Source organism: Grampus griseus (genome assembly GCF_964374135.1).
Source record: "Grampus griseus genome assembly, chromosome: 1".
In the NCBI taxonomy this organism is placed as follows: Eukaryota; Metazoa; Chordata; class Mammalia; order Artiodactyla; family Delphinidae; genus Grampus; species Grampus griseus.
Genome location: NC_139017.1, coordinates 1,076,485 through 1,098,083, shown reverse-complemented (window position 1 = coordinate 1,098,083; position 21,599 = coordinate 1,076,485). Strand labels below are relative to the sequence as shown.

The 21,599-nt window shown below is 55.5% G+C and overlaps 1 protein-coding gene across 5 annotated transcripts in view; it reads left to right on the top strand.

Moving 5' to 3' along the window:
- Positions 1 to 21,599, top strand: part of NAV1 (neuron navigator 1) — a gene marked incomplete at its 5' end in the record, with an annotated part of 148,569 nt that overhangs the window by 101,192 nt on the left and 25,778 nt on the right. For 3 of the 5 annotated variants that reach the window (XM_082648548.1, XM_082648549.1, XM_082648552.1), the window contains 8 exons: positions 13,928 to 14,066; positions 14,513 to 14,810; positions 15,541 to 16,234; positions 16,709 to 17,152; positions 17,791 to 17,832; positions 18,443 to 18,591; positions 20,156 to 20,326; positions 21,310 to 21,362. In XM_082648548.1, the coding sequence (XP_082504674.1) occupies positions 13,928 to 14,066; positions 14,513 to 14,810; positions 15,541 to 16,234; positions 16,709 to 17,152; positions 17,791 to 17,832; positions 18,443 to 18,591; positions 20,156 to 20,326; positions 21,310 to 21,362 (1,990 nt within the window). The remainder of the gene's footprint in view (positions 1 to 13,927; positions 14,067 to 14,512; positions 14,811 to 15,540; positions 16,235 to 16,708; positions 17,153 to 17,790; positions 17,833 to 18,442; positions 18,592 to 20,155; positions 20,327 to 21,309; positions 21,363 to 21,599) is intronic. The other 2 variants (XM_082648551.1, XM_082648550.1) reach the window with 1 other exon arrangement.

Genomic DNA, 21,599 nt, shown 5'->3' with positions numbered 1-21,599 from the left:
GTTTTTCTTTGGTAGATTACACGTGGACAGCATTAGGATAATTTCAGACAGGAAACTTGGGTGGCGCGTTGCCCTCTGTTTTGAGTCAGGAGTTTTGACTGGACGAGGAGTCTCAGCGAATAGAAAAAAGACGATTGCCCCGGTTTCTGTAGAAACACTAGGAAGAAGCTGGAAAGTGGACTTTTAGTTTTAACAGAGTAAAAGAGAAAAAAGGTGATAATGGAATGCCAGGGACTCTTGGGGTGAGAAGATTGAAGAATTCAGCAGAGGGGAGTGGTGTGTTCAAAGGGAAGGCCTGGCAGCGGTGGGGTTTGTGGCGGAAGCCTCGTCCCGCCAAGAGAGTAGCTTACAGGCTGGGGGTGTTTACTGCCAGCTCAGCATCTCACACCAGCAGTCTGGCCCAGACCCTCCGGGGCTGCCAGAAACTGTTGAGAGTGCGCGGATCCTCAGCCCGGAGTGTGGACTGGGGCCTGCTTCCCAGCCCTTTTCACCTCTTCGGACGCCCGCTGCGCGCTCCCAGGGCGGTTTGCGATCTGAAGATGGACATCAGGACCTCTTTGTTGCCGTGACCGTGACAGAAACGCCAGGGCGTGTGCACTCTGCCTGACTCCTTCCATCCTGTCCCTGGGGCAGGCTCTGTGCTTCTCACTGAAAAAGGCTTTCGCTTCTGTCACCTGCGCATAAATCATTCTGAAAGCTGCTAATACGTTTGCTTCCCACCCTACTTCAAGGCATTGCCCGAGTCCAGTGGGGGATTGGCAGTGAGGGGCAAGCAATCCCAGCGCTTCCTTTCTTCCTTCTCTTTTCCCCTCCCTCCCCAGCCCCCAACCTTTTATTTTCCTGAGTCAAGAGGAGCCAGTAATATTGCTGGGAGAAAAATCGTGTTTTGACTTGTAAACCGAGCAGCTTAGATCAGAAAGGCACGAAAAGGGAAGAAAAGCAGAGGTCTCTCTTGGTCCAGAGTTGCTTTCTGCTCCGAGACTTGTCAGTCAAGGAACAATTGTTTTCCTTTCCTCTTTAGTTTGGTCTAGCCCAGCGGTCAGCAAACTTTGGCCCTGTGGGCCGTACCTGGTCCACCGCCTGTTTTCGTCTGGCCCACAAAGCAAAGAATGGTTTTCACATTTTTTAGTGAGTGGGGGAAGAATTAAAAGAAGAAGAATATTTTGTGACACATGAAAATTATATGAAACTCAAATTTCATCGTCCATTTAAATAAAGCCACATCCATTCATTTACGTGTTGTCTGTGGCTGCCTTCCTGCTACAAGGGCAGAGGGAAGTGGTTGCAGCAGAACGTGTGGCCATCAAAGGCTAACATAGTAACGACTGTCTGGTTCTTTACAGGGAAAATTTGCCAAGCTCTGCTCTAGGCACTTAACCTGAACCTGTCCTACTTTTCAGAGTATCGTCAGTCGTCTTTTAATTCCTGATTGGCTTAAAGAAAACGCAAAGGTGCAAACACTGCTGTGTCGTGTCCTTTCCATCAGCCGGGGATTTGGGAACTGGGGACTCTTCCCTGAGGAAGAGCAGGTGGGAAGTGGGGAGGAAGCAGGAAGTATCTTCCGAAATGTTAAACCAAACAGCATTTTCGCCCCTTTCCAGAAATCTACGGGAATGGGACGTCTGTGTTGGTTTAGGAAGAGAAGGGAATGTTGGTTCCAAACAGCACCCTATTGACTTTTCTTAGAGCCTCTTTCTGATGGAAACTCACATCAGGATGACTTTTCACCAGTTAAATTAAAGACACCTTAATTTTGTGACTTTTTAGTTCTTGTCAGGATTTGCTTTGCCCAAGTTAAGAATCAAAATTATCTTCCCAGATGTTCGACTTCCCAAACATTTCACTTTGTAGGTGTGGAATGACCTGTCTACACCTGGGGAAATTGAGGCCAAGAAAAGTAAGGGAATTCAACTCTGGGAGTTAAGCGCAGCGGGGACAGTGCACGGTTAGCATTCCAGAGTCTGCCCCCAAGGGCTGCCCCTCATCCTCCCGAGGTGAGTTGAATGGCATCCGGTAGGATTTTCCCTCTTCTTCAGATTCCCAGTTATTTTTGACTCTGTGAAGAATTTACATTTCCTCACTTGGAAACGTCTGAAAAAGAGAAAGGTGCCTTTTTTTTTCATTCCTGCCCCTATGAAAGTAGGAGAGGAGGGGGAAGGCTTGGTGCAGGCGCAAAGGGAGATCTCTGAAACAGGAGAGAACTCAAACAAGCCTCGGCCAGCCGAGTCAGCATTCTCACCCGCAGTTGGTCCTCATTAGGGAGACTCCCGTTAAACAGCTCGACTTTCTGCTCTGCTTTCCTGCGCGGAGCCCTGCCAGCTGACACGGCAAAGCTTAAACCCACACCTCGGAAACGGTCTCTCATTACTCCCCGTCTTCTCACTTCTCTGTCTCGCCCACCACCCTGCAGTTACCCTTTCCCACATTAAGATCCCAATAAAATACATTGATTCCTCTAATCCAGTTGCATCCATTTTGTCCCACAAAGTGCTAGCCAGGCTGTTTGCAGGACTGAATAGTTGCGTAGCGTGTCATTAGGGGAGCACATGTAGAGCCTGGTTTCATCGTAAAACGATGACATTTCTCCAGGATCGTACCCCTGCCAAGTCAAAGCAGCAACGATCATTCCTTCCACTCTGCTCGCCTCCTTGCTTTTCTCTTCTCCTGAGCCCGGCTGATGGATTTGGGTATTTTATTTCAGCTGTAATGACCTACGGTATCACGATCAAAAACCTCGTGTCAGTAAATCCCTGAATGGAAAACTGCCTGAATCGTGGAGGTGGTCAGGGTCCCGTGTTTTAATGTATAAATAAAAAATAAGCTAATTTATACCCAAATACCGAAGGCTGGGTGGCTTAAACAATAGAAATGAATTCTCTCACAGTCCTGGAGGCTAAAATTCCAAGATCCAGGGGCCGTCAGAGTTGGTTCCTGGTGAGACCTGTCTTCTGGCTTCTCTCCGTGTCCTCCCGTGGAGAGAAAGAGCTCGGGTGTCTCCTCCTCTTCTCAGGACACCAGTCCTATTGGATTAGGGCCCCACCCCTATGACCTCATTTAACCTTACTTACCTCCCTAAAGGTCCTTTCTCCACATATAATCACTGGGGGTTATGGCTTCGACATAAGGATTTGGGGGGACACATTTCAGTCTGTAACGATGGTCTAAGTGTGAGAAACTGTCTTAACCTTAGGGCAGAGATTAAATTCCAGAACCAAGAAGGCAATGCTTGAAGCTTGGTGTTAGAAGCCAAGATGATAATTTTTAAAAAAATTTTTTCCGGGTCAAAGACATTTGAGAATCCAAAGGTATGAGCAGACAACAGAACATTGCACATACGCCTAGAATTTTGTAGATCACTACAGGAGCACCCAGTTCTCCAGAACAATTAAGTACTCCAAGCTAGCAGGCTCGTCCTAAGTCACTCTTTTGCCGCTGCTGAGATGGCATCTCTTCAGATTCAGACACAGGCTTTAGCTTGACTGAACGGGGTCCTGCTGAGGACGGGCCCGTGATCCCACTGCCCCCGCGGAAAACACGTCCACCTTCTAGGAGAGGAGAGTGCGCTGCACTGGCCGTGTTGACGGTGGTTGACTTGGCAAGGAAGGGGTGAGGGGAGCTACAACCGGGACCCAGTGGATAGAGGTCCCCTCCCAGTAAAGCACAGGAGGAGCCGTTCCACACTCGCGGTGGCATAGCAGCCTGTGTGTGTTTACACCAGACCCTGTCTAGATGGCGTGGGGAACTCTGGCCCTCACGGAGTGACTTAACAGACAAGGGCAACAGTGGAAATGGGTAGTTTCATGATGTGCTAGGAGGATCAAGGGTCTAGTCTTCTCGGCCTTCACCTGAGCTGCGTTTGATCTCCAGGAAGTATCTTCTGAATTTGTGATGCTCCTCTTTGTAATCTTCCCTGCTGGGTCCGAGTAAGAATTCATCACGGAGGCGTTGCACCGGATCTCCTAGAGTGATGGGCTCCTAAGCGGCGGTGCCTGTTTTCTCTCATTTTTCGTCTGTGCCGGTAGTGCCGGGTAACCTGTCTGTAGAGATTAAACCTGAATTTTAGGGTCCCCAGCCCTCATCATGCACAAAGGTAGCCTCAGCGTTCGAGAGTTGAACAGAATTCCTCAGATCTGTGGTTCAAACTGGGGTTCAGGAAGCGTCATTCACAGGTTGCTGGAACCGTCAGTGTTCACAGGGACCGGGGTATAGGAACGAACTGGACTGTCAAAATATCAAGGGGGCCAGATAAGTCTCCCTGATCGTGCACGTCCTCCAGTTTCCTATCAGACCCTGGTTACCTGGTGCCGAGAGTTCCTTCTGCTTGGTGATCGTTACCCTTAAGACTCGGCAGGCCGTTAGCTCAAGACGTTTACATTGGCTTCTTCTCTGCCCCCGCCCCCTGCTTCTAAATCTCTCTGTGTGCAGTTCATCCTTGTTGGCCAGACCAGGCTGGCTTGCCGTGGCCTCGGCCAAACCACAGACATGTAATGAAGCAGGCGCTGTGCTGCGCTCGCCCCGGAGAGCTGAGGCCACGTGGGCGGGTGAGAGCTTTGCCGGTGCCTGAGCAGAACATCGGTCTCTCTACGTGGCCTTGATTCATTTTCAAAACTGAACATCACACAGTTGCTCGGTTTCACTCTGACTCCTCCATGAGCTTCTCTTCTTTTTCTTCCGTTTTAAATCACTTATATCCTCTTTAACCTCTTGAACGCTCAGGACTGTGGCCAATAATTCAGTCTATGTGCCCAGCAATTCTGCCACATCTGGTGCCACTGAGAGAAGCACCGTTGACGTTTAACTGCAAACCACAGCTTTTTCAGGTCGTGCACCAGCTGTAACCACTGTAGCAGCTAATGAACCCCAGCTCTTCGGGGCTGACTTTTCCATTGACCAAAAGTTTCCTCCAGGACAGCGCTTTCCAGTAGAAACATGGTGCAAGTCACATGCATAATTTTAAATTTCCTAGTAGACACATTTTAAAAAAGTGAAACAGGTGGAATTAATTACAATAACATGATTTATTTAATCCGATATCTTTAAGACATCATTTAAGTATGTAATATAAAATTATTAATAAGATATACTGCATTCCTTTGTCACACTAAGTCTTTGGAATCTGGTACGAAGTCTCTGAAATTGTACCGCACGTCTCATGTCATCGGACCGGCTACGTTTCAGGTGCTCCGTGCGTATCTGCGCGTGGCCAGTGGCCGCCATATTGCACAGACCTAGGAGGTGACCACCTGGTAACCAAAGGGGCAGGAGGGTCACTTGCTCAAGGGGCCAGAGAGGGAGCATATCACCAACCAGATGCCTCGTTAGGAGCCATCGCCGTGGCTGCGAGTGAGCTCTGGGGGGGCCCTGGGCTGGCTGCCACCCGAGCGGCTCGCCTCCAGGAAAATGCCTGGAGGAGAAAGGATCAAAGACAGTGAAGAGTGGGGCCTCTTTGGAACTTTGGATTGAGGGGAGTCCAAGATGTGTTCCCTTGTCTTCAGAGGCACCGAACTAGGCCTCAGCCAGGACAGGTTGTCACCTCTGTCGTTTGATCCCAGAACTCAGCATCTTCCTGTTGTTAAGAGTTCAGAACCCGCCACCGCACTTCTGTAGCAAACAAGTGCTGAAGCCCAGGCCAGATTCAATAGGAAACACATGTGATGTTGAACCAGATGGCAGTGCCCCCGGTCAACCACCTTCTACCTACAAACTTGGCAGCGTCATGTGGTTTAGCCCGTTACCTTCCATCCTAGATGGTGAGCAGGGAAAGCTGTATCCTAACTCTAAGTGCTGTCCTCTCAGGGAAGCTGTGCATGTTTTCAAAACTAGAGCAAGGATCAGGATATCCACTTCCAGCCCTCCGGGCAGCCACCCCAAGAGCACAGAGTAACTTGGCGTCTCTTTATGTATTTAGTTCCGACGGGCTGGTCCTGGACCAAACTCCGTGTCCTCCTTTCCGGTCCCCTGAAGTAGAGCAGTTGGAGTTGTGGGGCTGCAGAGCCGTCCAGGGGGCATCACCTAAGGCACTTGCGTTAGTAAGATGTTCCTTTTGTCTTGAGCCGTAGCCACGCCGGCCCCGGGGCCCTGGAGCCGGGGCATCGCGCTCGCACGCCCTGGCTGTCGTGTGGCCTCCACCCTGGGCCTGATTTATGCTGACTCACCACCACTCACTGCTGCTTGCCGCCTACCAGCCCCAGCCCGGGGGACGTGTCAAGAGTCGTGCGTTGGTGACTCTTGGCCCACCCGATATTTGTAGGTTTCATGGGACAGAGTCGCCCTCGTTGGTTCAGCGATGCGCACTGAAAGCCTCCCAGGTCTGACTCCGGCTTCTTTTTACGAGCAGCTGGGAATTCAGTTTCTGGAAATCGGGTCTGCCGTGTGGTCAGAGAGCCTCCTGCTGTCCTGGGGCGTGTTTCCGTTCGGACGGCAGTGATGCCAAGATGGAGAGCAGGAAGGCCTCGGCGTCTGCCGGGGCTGTAGCAGCAGGCTCCCAATTCTGTAAACTTTACCTGGGAGTAAAAAATGATTCTAAAAGAAAAAAAAACAGCCCGACTCTTATAACCAGCCTATTGTATGGCGGACGTTCCTCAGAGGAGAAAATAAGGTTTCAGAGCTCTGAAACCTTAAAGCATTTAAGAAGCCATAAAGTGGTAAATAACCAGAGAGATGTGTTTGCTGCTTCTCCAGGCACGCATGTTCTGGACCAGAGGAATGCCGGTTCAGCGTTTCGGTCTGCCTTCCTAGGACCGTGCTGGGCTGGGGAGAACTAAGGAATTTTCCTGTGCACCACGAGCCGGCCCGCCCTTGCCATCCGCTAGCCCACACCCTTGGCCCTCTGACTCCCTTGGCCACTTGAGTTCTGCGGGGAGACGTGTGGGAGGGGCGGCCAAGAGCTACACGACTGCTGGCGCTGTTCCCAGGGGGAGAGTGCGCCCCACCCTGTGCACTGCCCTGGGCCTGCACACACACACAGGGAGCGTCCGGTTGAGCTGCCTACCCTCCCCCGCCACGGTCCTTCTTCTCGTCCCGCAGAGGAGATGGGTGCACCCCTGTACCCCGGTGCTAGGAAGTGGGCAAGGGAACAGCAGAGGGATCAGCTGGCTCGCTTACAGCCCTAGACGGAGGGCTCAGAAATTTATTGAAGGAATGGTACAAGGTCACCACACACTGCCACTCCCACCCAACAAGAAAGAGCTGGAGAAGTGACAAACATAACTTAGGAAAGAAAAAAAATAAGTGTCTAAAGATGCAAAGTATTCTAACTGAACTCAGTTCCAGAGAGGACGAACCCTTCCTGGGAGAGAAAGAACGCTCGGCTGCTTTCATCTGAGGGGCCCGGCGGGAGGCAGAGGGTTAACCCGCCAGACATGAGGCTAAGGAGAAAACAGCTGGACTTTGTACAAACTTTCAACGGCTACATGCTCACTGGCTACAAGGAGACTTAGTCACAGAGCAAGTACGTCCCCACCCACCCTTAATTCTTTCCCCCAGGGCCTTCCCTGAGAGCACACAGTGGACGTGAGCCAGTGACCGAGGGCAGGGCAGAAAGATGGGACAGACGCCCCTTCCCCAGCTGGGGTGCACGGGGCATTAACAGAGTAGCCGGAAGCAGCACAGCATAGAGGAAGCCAAGAGCGGGGCAGGAGCGTGGAGGAGACCCCCTGCAAGGTACAGGGCCCTTCTCTGAGTGCACGGCGGTGGCCACCACCAGCTAAAAGAACTCGGTGGCCCTGCAAGCTGGCAGCTGGGCTGTAGAGCGTGGAGAGATCTCGGGGTCTTACCGTGGCCACGTCCCAAGCCCCATAGGAAGGACAGCCTTGATCCCGCCCCCAAGACGTTTGGAACCAACGTGACAACAAAACCTAGACCTAGCTGTACCGCAGATGAGACCGACTCATCCCTCAGGCCTAGCAGCCTGACAGAGGAAGGGGCACGTCATTTTCTAGGTGTGCATGTTGCCATCCACTTAACACACGGCATATAATAAGCAGTTATGAGACCTGTGAAGAAATGGGAAAATATCACTGGCAGAAAAATAGTCAATAGAAGCAGACCCACAGATGACTCTGTTGTTGGGATTAGCAGACAAGGGTTGTCAAATATATATATTTCTAAGATTTATTTATTTATTTTTGGCTGCATCGGGTCTTGGTTGTGGGCTTCTCTCTAGTTGTGGCATGCAGGGTTTTTTTTTTTTTTTTTCTCTTCTCTAGTTGTGGTGCACAGGCTCCAGGGTGCATGGGCTCTGTAGTTTGCAGCACGTGAGCTCTAGCTGTGGGGCACGAGCTCAGTGGCTGTGGTGTGGCGTACGGGCTTAGTTGCCTGCGGCACGTGGGATCTTAGTTCCCTGACTAGGGATCGAACCCGCGTCCCCTGCATTGTAAGGCAGATTCTTTACCACTGGACCACCAGGGAAGTCCCTGTCAAATATTTCTAATAGGTGTTTTTAAGGATCTGGTAGAAAAGGTGGATTACATTCTTGAATAGATGGAGAATTTAAGCAGAGATCTAAAAGTTCTACAAAGAGAAAGTTTACCAATTCCCACTGAAGTGAGGATTCTTTGGAAATAAACTACCAGTCATTCGTAGAGAACATCTGTGTAGCATTTCCAGATCGTAACCCCTTCTCTGAGTTTGCTCATCCCTGCTTTCCCAAGCCAGGAGTTCAAGTCTGCCCACCGTGTACAGACACTGTATGAGGGGCACAGTCCTACCCCTCAGGGAGAGGTGGTCCAGCAAAGGGATGCACGGACATAACTACTTAAAGGCAGAATGCTCTGATGGAGCCAGAGATGAGTTTAAGAGGACGTACGAGAGGATGCGATTTCTCCTGACAAGGAGGATCACGGAAAGCCTCGCAGAAAACCGGCTGTTTGGTGTGGGCCTTGACTTCAAAGTGCAGAGCTGGGGGGAAGCCCATGGAGGCAGGTCGGGTCCATGCGCATCCCTGTCAAGTGCCGTGATGATGCCAGGGCTCCAGAATCTTCCGCAGACACAGATCCTCACACAGTGGTGAGGAGAGCGGCTCCCGCTGCAGCCCTGTGCTTCTGGAAAGACGTGAGGTGAGCCCGCCGGCGGCCACCGAGGCGGAATCCGAGGGGGCTGGGAGTTAGGAGCAGGGGCTGGGGCTGAGCACCGTGCTGACCCGCGGCCTACACGGCGGGGCCGTGTTTCCGGATTTGGTCCGAGAACTTAGTCACCCCTTACGCTGAGTCCTCTCGTGTCTCTGGTCTGTGCTTCCGAGTTCATGTTTCATTTACATCTTTCCCCCTCTTTGCTCTGGACAGTCATTGTCAAGTGTCCATGCAGCTGACACCACCCTGTAAATGTCAGCTCAGTGGATGTTTGCCACGTTGACAGCGAGCTTAACCCCGAGCAGAGTTTACAGGACTTGAATTCGGAGGGCCTGGCTACGACATTTATCCGTGCCGTCGTACGCTGTACGCTCACGATGGCTCACGGACGGTCTGCAACAGCGGGATGTAGAGTTTTGATTCGACTGTCTCAGCAGCGAGGAGCTAATGAAGGTTTGGGGAGGTGCTGGGTCGGGCTTCTGATGATACTCAGTGTGTACTGGAAGGAGGGGAAACTCTGTTGACAGTGGGGGGGATGGAAGCCTTTCACAGGGCTTCAGCCAAGAGGTCGTTAGGCTCTGAACCGGAGCCAAAGCAGGAGAAACGTAAAGGAAGAAAAGATGGACAGGCCGGTAGTATTAGGCTGTCCAAGAAGTTCATTCAGGTTTTTCCGTAAGATGTTACGGAAAATCCTGAACGAACTTTTGTTTTGTTTTGTTTGTTTGTTTGTTTGTTTGCGGTACGCGGGCCTCTCACCGTTGTGGCCTCTCCCGTTGCGGAGCACAGGCTCCGGACGCGCAGGCTCAGCGGCCATGGCTCACGGGCCCAGCCGCTCCGCGGCATGTGGGATCCTCCCGGACCGAGGCACGAACCCGTGTCCCCTGCATCGGCAGGCGGACTCTCAACCACTGCGCCACCAGGGAAGCCCTGGGATTTTATTTTAATCATAAAACCACAAGGGCAAAGACTAGAGGGAGAGACAGGAGCCACATCCGGGGAAGCTGGGATCAGAATGGCAGGTGTGAACTGCTTTATCAGCTCGAAGGCGAGTCCTAAGCCCACAGTGGGGACAACTGTGCAGCACCTCTGTTTGTATCCCAGGACCCTTAAAAAGCTTGCTGACTTGGTGACATCAGGTACCTTTAGAGGGGGAAGAGGTGAAACTAAAAACAGGAGGACTGGTTGGAAATTTATATAAGAAACCCTCAGACTCAGATCCCCTCGTCCTAGGAAGGCTGCGGCCCTTCCCCTAGTCGACAGAAGACTGGAAACTCTGGAGAGAATAGAACAGGGGTCTCTGCACTCGTGGGCTCCTGGCACAGCGAAGGCTTAGATTTTGAGCCAGTATTGAGTGAAACTTCGCATATTGAATGTTGAGACCCCCCAGGACCTTCCCCAGCTCAGCTCTCGGAACACAGGTCTCATTCCCTCCAGGGAGGAGGGTGGGAGATTCATCTCTAGGAAATCTGAGCAGCCCCAGAGAAGAAACTGACATGAATCAGTCCCATTGCATCTCCCTATACTGACGCCATCGCTGACAAGTCCTGCCTGTGTACACAGAGCTTCCAATGAACTTATGATGAGGGTCCCAGTCTTACAGATGAGCAAACAGCCAGGGGTCGTCAGAGATGCGAGAAGGCGTGTAACACAGAAGCCTCCCGATACAAACAGAAAAGAGCAACTTGGAGCTGGAAACTAGGCAAAGAGATTGTAAACCTGCCCCTCCGAATGAATGAGTGAATGAATGTCTCTGAGAGATAAAAGAAGAGGTTGTGTCCTTGAGAGAAAGACCGATACGGTGTTTTCACCCTTGGAAATGAAAAATGGTAGCAGAAATGGAGGCAACGGAAGATAAAATTGAGGCCACTGCCCCAAAAATAGAGTCATTAATGATACTTCATAACACCCGGGAAGATGCTAAACGTTTCCAGAAAGGAAACAAAGAAACAGGTCACATTCTAGGGACGAGGAATCAGAATGGCAACAGTAGAGGCTAGGCAGTGGAGCAATGCTTTTGCATTCTGCAAGGATATTGTTTTCAGCTAAGGATTCAATGCCTGGCCAAAATCTCCCACGTAAAATAGCATAATGACATTTTATAAGGCGTCAAATCTTACAAAGTTTGCTTCCCAAGCACACTTCTCCAGAAGCCTACTGGAGGAGGTACTTCACTAAAACAAGAATGTAAACCAACACAGAGGAGGCCTGAGGTTCCAACTTAAGAGCCTCCAGAGGGTGGGGTGTGGTCCCCGATGCAGAGGGCAGACAGCTGCGGACAGGGGGCCGCATGGGGGTGCTCTGAAGGAAGCACAAAAACCGTTACCCATGGTTACCCTAGAAGTCAAAGTGGGAGGGCAGAAAAGGGGCGTTTTCCTTTTTCCCTTTATATTTTTACATAATGTTTGAGTCTTGACTAGAGCCTATATTACTTGTGTAATTTTTCTTTTAAGAAAGAAAATATGCTCCCTCCAATGGACATGCTTAACCCTTCAGTCATGACGACAGAGTTTTCCTTCTGTTCAGGACCTGCAAAGGAATTTCTCTAGGTCCCCAACCCCTGGGGCCGAGGGCGGTACTGTTAGGAACCGGGCCGCACAGCAGGAGGTGAGCGAGCGAAGCTTCACCTGCCGCTCCCCATGACTCCCCATGGCTCGCGTTACTTCCTGAGCCATGCCCCCGCCCTGCCCCCGGTCCGTGGAAGAATTGAAGGAAACCTTCAAATCCTGTAGTCAACCTTGCCCGGTAATTAGGCTGGAACTTTCTTACTACAGGAGAAAGTCTGTGATTTGGGAGGGGAGGTCTTTGGGGCCAGGAGGAACTGAGTCTCTGAGAAGATAAACACCCCTCCCCCGTCTCAGCGTTGGGCTTTCCGTCAGTGCAGAGCAAAGGAAGGGTGTCTTTGGGGTTGGTGGACTGCAAAGTCCTCTTGTCCATAGGCGTTTTCTCTGCCCCAAGGCCTCGATTACCCGTAATTAATCTCTGCGCAAGGACAGGCTTCTTGTGTATTTGACCCGCTGGAAACTGTTTGTCAGAGATCTTGTCTTGACCCAGGAGAGCTGATAGGATGATAGGATCGTAAAACCAGAATTGATCTTTCCTGCTCAGTATGTGTTCTCTACGATGTGGGGTTGGGGGGAGGTGTTATTTTAGCCCAGGACAAATGTGAGATTTAATATATGTCACAAGTGGGGGGAGAAGAGTGGATTGTCATTTAATAATGGCCATATTTCACAGTAATAACGTCTAGCTCAGTCTGTAGTGTGGTCTAATCCCCGTGCTTTCTTTGCCCTTTCTCAATGTATTTGGATTAATCCCTGCAGAGCAACAAGCCAAACGTCCAAACCACCCACTTTCCTATTCCCAGCACATAAATCAGCCGGAGGCCAGCCGAAATCCGGGCCAAGCACTTAGATGACTTGTGTGTCTGATTTTTGTTCCATGATACAAAACTCAAAATAAATCTAAAGGGAGACGTTTCCCAGATACCAGCTAATTCACGGAAAACATCTTAAGCCGCTTCAGCACACACGTGAAGCTGACGAGCAAACTCACTGTGGACGCGGATGGGAGGGTGTAGAGAGAATTCCCACGGAATTACTAAAGTCTTAACTCAAGTCCCGTGTTCAGTCTGAGGCTCTAAAACTGAACACGGAAGTTCTGAAGCACTTTGTAGTGTCCAGAAGGAAGAGACAGAAATGGGGAAAGGCTTGGGCAATGGGACCTTTGAAAAACGGTTGTAGGGGATGGAAGTTGAGCTTTGGAAATAACGTGTGAACAAAAAGAAACTTGCGAGAGCAAGCACGGATGGTCCAAGAGGAGGTGAACGGTAGAGGAGGAGGCATCTCGTTCAGATGTTAAGAATAAACGTTCTGACTGTGAAACTTGTCAAACAGAAAAACCAGTAGCCAAGCGACTGTGGGAGAGTGACCGAGGCTGTGTCAGGCTCTCTGAATATACGGACCAGGGTTCTCGATATAAAGACGTACAGACAGATGTTTAACGACAGTCTCTCCCAGGCACCACAAGTCTGATATTCCGAGCAATTGGCAGAGAAATGAAACCATTCAGCACACATCTGGCCCCTCTGCTTGGCCACGGCACCTAAAGTGGGTTTACTTACCAGAAGAGTGGTACACGCTCTTAAGCAGCGGGACCCGGTCCCAGGATGGGGTGAACCCAATAAAGAGGGGAGCAGTGAGAAGTGACAGGTCTAAGCGGCTCTAGAAAAGATCAGTCTTTTTCCGGCCCTGGTTATCAGGTGTGGAAAAATTCAGGAAAGGGAGGGGAAATACCTAGAGAACACATCTAGAAATAAAGATACAGTAATTCTAAGAATGGAGGCTATATATAGGGACGGGAAATGGGTTTGTGTGATTAGATCCATCCAAGAATTATCTTGTCTCTATAATACGCCTTTCTGTTAAGGAGATATAACATCTTCCTTGACCAGATAAAGCTAGTCCCTTCTTTTTCTTTTAATTTAAATGTAGTAATTATTATATATTGGAGTATAGTGGATTTACAACATTGTTCTTGTTTTAGCTGTAAGGCACCTTGATTCAGTGTATGTCTAACACGTATATCTTTTCTTTTTCCTATTCTTTTCCCACATAGGTTATTACAGAGTGTTGAGTAGAGCTCCCTGTGTAGTCCCTTCCTTTTATGAAAGGACATCACCAAATTACAAGGAAGTTTAAATCACTCTTTGCGTTGCTGGCAAACCCAGGACTAACCCCCACGCTTTTCCCCTTCTGGCCGGTCTATATGCTGGAGTACAGCCATCCTGCCCTCATTATGGGAACTTTATTTCTCGCCGTGGCTTCTGTGTTGACTGCTAACCCTTCTCTCCTGTCCCGTAGCTGGGATGAGAGCAGCTCCATCAGCAGCGGGCTCAGTGATGCCTCTGACAACCTCAGCTCGGAAGAGTTCAACGCCAGCTCCTCACTCAACTCCCTGCCCACCACGCCGACGGCATCTCGCAGGAACTCGACTATAGTGGTACGTGCGAGTGCGGATGCCTAAGCCGCCTTCTGCAAGAGAACCGCGGGGCAGACCGGGCCGTGCCTGTGCGCAGGGTGGCACGTCCGCTCACCTGCTCCGTGGGATTGGCTCCCACGTGCCCTTGGCCAAGTCCTTCTTGAGCTGGTGGAAAGAAATCCCTAGCTGCCGGGCAGTCACCTAAGGCGTGAGCTGCTGTCCCAGCGGGCGGGCCTCTATCGAGCGCCCACGCCAGTTCGGAGGGATGCCCGTAAGTGCTGTCCCACCTGGAGAGGAAGAGAAGCCCGGGATCTGTGTGCTGTCCTCTGGCAGCCTGGAGGTGCGGGCGGAAGGCTGGTTCGCTGTCCACTCTGGAAGGGTCGGGCCACCCGGCAGCCAAAGCCCCTCTCTCCACCCAGTCCCCCCTTCCCCACCTGAGCGTCCACTCTGCCTTCTTTCATCTCCAGCTGCGCACGGACTCCGAGAAGCGCTCGCTGGCAGAGAGCGCGCTGAACTGGTTCAGTGAGTCGGAGGAGAAGGCCCCCAGGAAGCTGGAGTACGACAGCGGCAGCCTGAAGATGGAGCCCGGGGCGGCCAAGTGGCGGCGAGAGCGGCCCGAGAGCTGCGACGACCCATCCAAGGTTGGGGAACTGAAGAAGCCCGTCACCCTGGGGCACCCCGGGTCCCTGAAGAAGGGCAAGACCCCGCCGGTGGCCGTCACCTCCCCCATCACTCACACGGCCCAGAGCGCCCTCAAGGTCGCAGGTGAGCCGAGTAACGAGGGACCCGGGGGGCCCAGGGCCAAGTCCTGCTTCCCTGGCTTCCTCACAGCCGTTAACCCTTGGGAGACGGCCAGCCCGCACGCTGCTTCCACGTACTGCCCACCCTAGCCTCCAGGCCATCCCGAGTCAGGGAAGACGGGCAGTACGATGTCCGTCGTGCAGATGTGGGCATACAAATGCCACGTGCTTAAAGCCTAGGCCCAGGTGTAGAGGAGGGGGGAGCCTGGCCTGACCTGCCTCACACCGTCCAGTGGTTCCGTCTCCTCTCCTGGGACACGCGGGTGATGCTCTTGTCTTCCTGAGGGCTTGGTTGCCGTCCCAGGGAGGTCCTGGCACACTGTCAGAATCATGCCGCTCCCAGCGTGGCTCCGTGGTGACCCGCGGCCTCCGTCAGGCCCCCTCTAGTCCCTAACCACCGGCAGACACAGCTGAGTCCCACCCCTTTGCTTCCCCCACCTTCCCTCCCTGGACCGGTGTTAGACGTCATTCCTTCTTGATCATCTTTGTGATCGCCTCTGCCGTTTCCACCAAAATGGGACCCCCTACCCTGGGGGCAGAAAACAACAATCGGAGGCCAGTCCCACCCAGAGTCCCCTCCCCTCTGGCGAGAAGGGTCCTCAGCCTGCGGGGCTCCCGCTCGCCCGCCCACGGCACCCCTCCTCCCGGGGCCAGAGACGGCGGTCTCAGCGCTCACTCCTGTCCGCCTTCCGCAGGCAAACCCGAGGGCAAGGCCACCGACAAGGGCAAGCTGGCGGTGAAGAGCGCCGGCCTGCAGCGCTCCTCCTCGGACGCCGGCCGCGACCGCCTGGGTGACGCCAAGAAGCCTCCCTCGGGCATCGCGCGCCCATCCACGTCGGGGTCCTTCGGCTACAAGAAGCCCCCTCCCGCCACAGGCACGGCCACCGTCGTGCAGGCCGGGGGCTCGGCCACGCTCGGCAAGGCGCAGAAGGCCTCGGGCATCCCCGTCAAGCCGGCGAACGGACGCAAGGCCAGCCTGGACGTGCCCAACGGCGCGGAGCCCGGCTTCCTGGCTCCGGGCGCCCGTTCCAACATCCAGTACCGCAGCCTGCCCCGACCGGCCAAGTCCAGCTCCATGAGCGTGACCGGCGGGCGGGCCGGCCCCCGGCCCGTGAGCAGCAGCATCGACCCCAGCCTTCTCAGCACCAGGCAGGGCAGCCTGACGCCCTCCAGGCTGAAGGAGCCCTCCAAGGGGGCCGGCGGGCGGGCCACCCCAGCCCCCGTCAACCAGACGGACCGGGAGAAGGAGAAGGCCAAGGCCAAGGCCGTGGCCCTGGACCCAGACAGCGTGGCCCTGAAGAGCATGGGCTCCCCGGAGAGCACGCCCAAGGGCCAAGCGAGCCACCCCCCGGCCCCCAAGTTGGCAGAGCTGCCGCCAACCCCCCTCAGGTACCCAGGCTGGGCGTTTCCTCCTGTCTGCCCTCCCAGCATCCTCCCAGGGTCCCGGCGCTCCTTAGACGGGGCGGCCTGTTCCCTGCTGGCCCTGGGCCTCCCCCCTGTTCCCCGGGTGCCGGACGCCTCTTCCGTGTTTCGGAGCTGTTCTCGGTGCCCCCCGATGTGCTCTGAGCCTCTCCGAGCTCTTGCCTGGGTGGTTTTGCTGTTTTAGTTTCTCACACACACACGTCCATTTGTGCGTAAACCCACCCTTGTCTCCCTTGTGCATGTGCCGCCCCCTCGTTAAGATGGTGCCCAGGTCAGATTTCCTCCCCCGTATTTCCCAGTGGCATTGAGAGAAGCCCCCCGTGCTTTGCAAAGAGCCCGAAAGTGAGGAAACAGGACCAGGATTTGGCTGCGATCCCACCTGCCTGTTGTTTCTCTAACTCCGTGATCCTGAATGTCCTGTTTTATCGTCACTTCTCTCAGGGCCACGGCTAAGAGCTTTGTCAAGCCACCCTCCCTAGCCAATCTGGACAAGGTCAACTCCAACAGCCTGGATCTCCCTGCGTCCGCTGACGCCCATGCGCCGAAGGTCCCAGATCTTCACACTCCGGGCCCGGCCGCCGGGGGTCCCCTCCCTTCTTGCTTCAGCCCCAGCCCAGCCCCCATCCTCAACATCAACTCCGCCAGCTTCTCCCAGGGCCTGGAGCTCATGAGCAGTTTCGGCGTCCCCAAAGAGACCCGCATGTACCCCAAGCTCTCGGGCCTGCACAGGAGCATGGAGTCCCTCCAGATGCCCATGAGCCTGCCCGGCGCCTTCCCCAGCAGCGCCCCTGTGCCCGCAGCCCCCGCGCCCCCCGCCGCCCCCGCAGAGGAGGACGCCGAAGAGCTGACCTGGAGCGGAAGCCCCAGGACTGGGCAGCTGGACAGGTGGGTGGGCGGGGCCGAGCCCAGGGAGCCCGCTCCTGCCTCCGGGCCTGTTTGACTGCTGCTCTGTGACCGGCGACACTTGTGTGCACATTACGTAACCCCCTCTGCTTCTCAGCAACTCTTAAGGAACAGGATTTCGTTCCTGTGTTTAAATTCTGATTCTCACCTGCTACACGAGGAACCAGTACACAGTCGTTCAGTGACTTCCCCGAGCCCTCATGCCTGGTTTAACCTGCCATCTGAAGCTTCTGCTTCCTAATCATTGGCCCCAGATCACCCCTATTATGTCACATCCTGGTTTTCATCTACCACAGCATGATCTTTAAAAAGCAAATCAGAGGGAATTCCCTGGCGGTCCGGTGGTTAGGACTCCACGCTTTCACTGCCCAGGGCCCAGGTTCAATCCCTGGTTGCCGGGGAGGGGAGGCGGGGGAGTGGGAAGCTAATCAGAGAAAAACATCAAACAATTTCCCAACTTGTGAGCCCAGAGGCGGCTGTGGCTGAACTCCCCTTTGTTTATGGCGACGGGGGCCTCACGGCCGGATGCCCAGGGTCCCGGTGTTGCGTCCGTCAAACCTCTGCTCCCAAACTCTAGTTCCTGAGATGGACCCACATGCTTCTCTTTCTTTCCTCCACAGTAATCAGCGGGATCGGAATACTCTTCCCAAGAAGGGGCTCAGGTAATAACCCTTACATGTGTTTTTCTCTCCTATACCTGGGGCTCCTGGTCTGTATGAAAAAACGTAACTCGCCCTCTCCCAGGCTCCAGTCATGCATGCGGTGCCCCTTTCGGCCGGTCACGTGTACCTGGTTCCCGTACATCCTCCCAGGCGCCCACCCAGGCTCACTGTTGTGTGTGCGTCACCTTGTAGCCGGGGCTCAGGTGACAGAGGAGAGACAGGCTTGCACATGGGACTCACGCACTTCTCTGCACCAGCCTGTGTTGTCTGCCCCAGTCCTGCCAGAACACGCCCCCCCAAACCTGAGGGAGAGCGGGCCACCTCTGGCCACTCAGGTGGGCAGTAGGTCCTGCGGTCCGGTGATTCCTGCTGCTGGGAGGTTCGAATGCCGAGCTCTGTCCCGGGCCTCCGTCATCTCGGCGTAGCTCGGGCAGCCCCGCAGGGGCGTCCCCAGCCCTTCCGCCCCTCCTGAGGTCCGGGAGGATGCTGCTTCCCTCCGCACCCCGCGTAGTCAGCCCCGACGGCTCCCACCTCCTCGTCCTGCTTTTGGAGCTCACCTCTGAGCTCAGGTGGTAGAAGCCCAGACCGAGCTGTTGGCTGCCGCCCGCAGGTACCAGCTGCAGCCCCAGGAGGAGGCCAAGGAGTGGCGACACTCCCACAGCATCGGGGGGCCGCCCGAGTCCGACGACCAGCCAGAGCTGCCGTCGCCCCCTGCGCTGTCCATGTCCCTGAGCGCCAAGGGCCAGCTCACCACCATAGGTCAGTGTCCGCAGTCACCGCCGTGCAGGGGGGCCGGCAGGGCAGCGGGGCCTTGGGTTTCACCCCATACTTGGTTCGCGCCGTGACGGCCGGCTCACGGGTCTCAGTTCATGCATCCATCGTGAGACGCACGGCTGAGTGCGCCAGACCCGGACCTGAGCCGTGGCCCCTGGGCCCGGGCTGTGGGGTCCTTGCAGCATCAGAGAGTCTGCCTGTTGGCGTGGAAGAGCCGTAAGGGAGGCCCAGAGCAAAACCCGGTGCAGCCAGAAGGGAGCCGCCGCACCCAGCGCCGCGACACAGCGTTGGGCAGCTGGGGAGGCAGGGGGTGAGCGGTCGAGTGCAGCCGTGGGTCTGCCCCGGAGCCGGGACCGTCCAATCCTAGAGGCAGGGCTTAGGGAGACCCGTGCTGGCCTCTCCTTTCCTGGTGTCTGAGGAGAAGGGGAAGCTTGTGAGGAGGAGGCAACTCTGCTTCAGAGACGGGAGGGGCGAAGGCCGGGGCTCACGGCCCTGCTTCCTGGGGCGCCGAGTGCCAGGGGCCCTTGAGGACAGTGCCCGGGCCGGCCTGTTGCTTCCTTCCTGCGTCTCCAAATCCACCGCCTCTTTCAGCGGGGCGAAGGAAGGCAGTAAGCAAAACCTTCAGACCTGTGACACGCCTGTGGGACGACTGGGGACTCTGAGGAAACTAGGAGTCGGGGTCATCTTGCTAGAGAAGGGCGCGATGCTAAAGGGAAGGTCATCTGGTCCCTGAGAGCCATTAAAACGAGGGCGGGGCCAGCTTGCTGTCCGTCTCCATGGAGACCACACAGGGGGATGAGGAGCCGGGCCAAGCCACGATCATCACCTCACACACGCCGAAGGGCCCCGGGAGAGGTGGGGTTGTCTTCTTCTCGGGTCTTTCCAGAGACTGGATGTCCACGGAGTGTCCAAGGAGCCCCACCCCCCGCCCCAAGCATGCACGCGGAGAGGCAGGGGCCGAGGGGGCTGGGCTGCGGGCCAGCAGGGCTGCACAGCCTCCCAGACCCGCTCACCGGCTCTGGCCTTCCAGCCAGGGTCATGCTGGGCACCGGCCGTGTTTCTGGGGAGTGCCGCTCCCCTCCGTGGTGCCCGGCCGTGCGCCCCACAGCCTGAGCCCTGCCCCTCGCTGGTCCTCTTCATCGCTCGGATCTGAGCCTTGCTCCGAACTCTCAGGCCTCCCTGGCAGCCCGTTGTGTGTTAGAGAAACACGACACCCCGTTTTCATCGGCACATCCAAGTGATGCGAAGGTTTCAGAAAAGCTGCCGGGCCCCCAGCATGACCTTCGAAAGCGACCTCTCTGGGCAGACAGGCCCGAGGGAAGGGCGTTCAAACAGCTTCGCTCTTCGCCCCGGCTCAGACGCAGGGTCCTCCTCGTAGGGCTTTGCTCTCCCAGGCACGGCCGCCTGCACACCCGCCGCCCGCCGGCCTCCTCTCTGCCCCTCCATCCGCCTCTGCTCCTGGCGCCCCGCCCCCGGGACCCAAAGCTGATGCCCCTGCCTCTTCTCCCGCCCTCCCCTCCCTCTCCTGTCCCCCCCTCTGTCCTTCCAGTGAGTCCCACTGCGGCCACCACGCCAAGAATCACCCGCTCCAACAGCATCCCCACCCACGAGGCGGCCTTCGCGCTGTACAGCGGCTCCCAAATGGGGAGCACCCTGTCCCTGGCCGAGAGACCCAAGGGGATGATCCGGTCAGGATCCTTCCGAGACCCCGCGGACGACGGTGAGACTTCATGCCAGCGCGGTTCACGCTCATCCCAGCTCTGCTGGGTCCCCTCGCGCACCGCTGCCGCCACCGCGCACACGTCTGCCTCACAGAACATCCGATTGGGCCATTTCAGCTCTCTCTTCCCGTCCCTTTGAAGGGTCTGGGGGCCCAGAAACCTGGGGTGGCACCGTCTAGCCCCGGGGCTTTGGGAGCCCCTCCTGGTGGGGGGAGGGGAGGCAGCGTGGAAGGCTTATTGAGAGGGTGCCCTCGGAGCACGCCGCCACCGTCCTCCCATCCCCCCAGTCGTCAGAGGACAGGACCGCTTACGGGGACGCAGAGGTAGCTCTTAAAGCCTTACGAGAATTAGGCATCTCACTCCTCTTTCGAGAACGTTCTGAAGACCAGCTTCAAGGGCCGCCCTCTGGGCGTGGTGGTCAGAGCTGGAGCCCGGCTTTCTGGGGGTGAGACTTGGTGACGTCAGGACGCTCATCCCGGGGGCTTTCCTTGCCGACCTGCTCCGGTTCTCTCAGTAGGGCTGTCGTTCATGAAGAATCAGAACGAGTGTCTTACACTTGGAGACTTTTTTCATCTGAACGGTCCCCACTGCGAAGAGGAGGCACAGGCAGAGTCGCGATTCGTTCTGAGCAGCTCTGATGAGAACTGCCTCTTCCTCAGCAGCGACAGTGCTTTCCTGACGGGGGAGGCGGTGACCCGTGCCCGGGAGCGTCTCCTCTCCCGGAGCCCTGCGCCCTCGGAGGGGCAGGCCAAGCACAGGGCCCTCGGCCCGGCTGTCCGAGAGCACGGGCCGGAGCGGGCAGGCCAGCTCTGCCTGGAACTCGAGTCCTCGGTGGGGCAGACAGCCGCGTCCTCTGTTCTGTTCTCCCTCTCTGCTCCAGGATCAGAACCCGAGCCCCTGCCTTAGCACTCCTCCCGGGAACCCTCCCCGGGTTCCCCGGCCGAGCGCTCTGCTAACCCTTTGCGTTCTGCTTCTCTTGCAGTTCACGGCTCAGTGCTGTCCTTGGCCTCCAGTGCCTCTTCCACCTACTCCTCAGTAAGAGCCTCGCTTCTCCACCCCCCCCGCACCAAATTGCGCCCTGGACCCTCCTGGGGGCGGGGCGGGGCGAGGTGGGGGCCCCTGGAGCTTAGGGCACGAAGTGGGCGCTTCTAGACCTCGGTGGTCCTTCCGGCCTCACCGCCAATCCCTGAGCGACCCTGGCGCCTTTTGTGCCTCCTTTGAAAAACGGAGAATCCCCTGGTCGTGGAGGCGTTCTGTGCCCGGGAGGGTGGG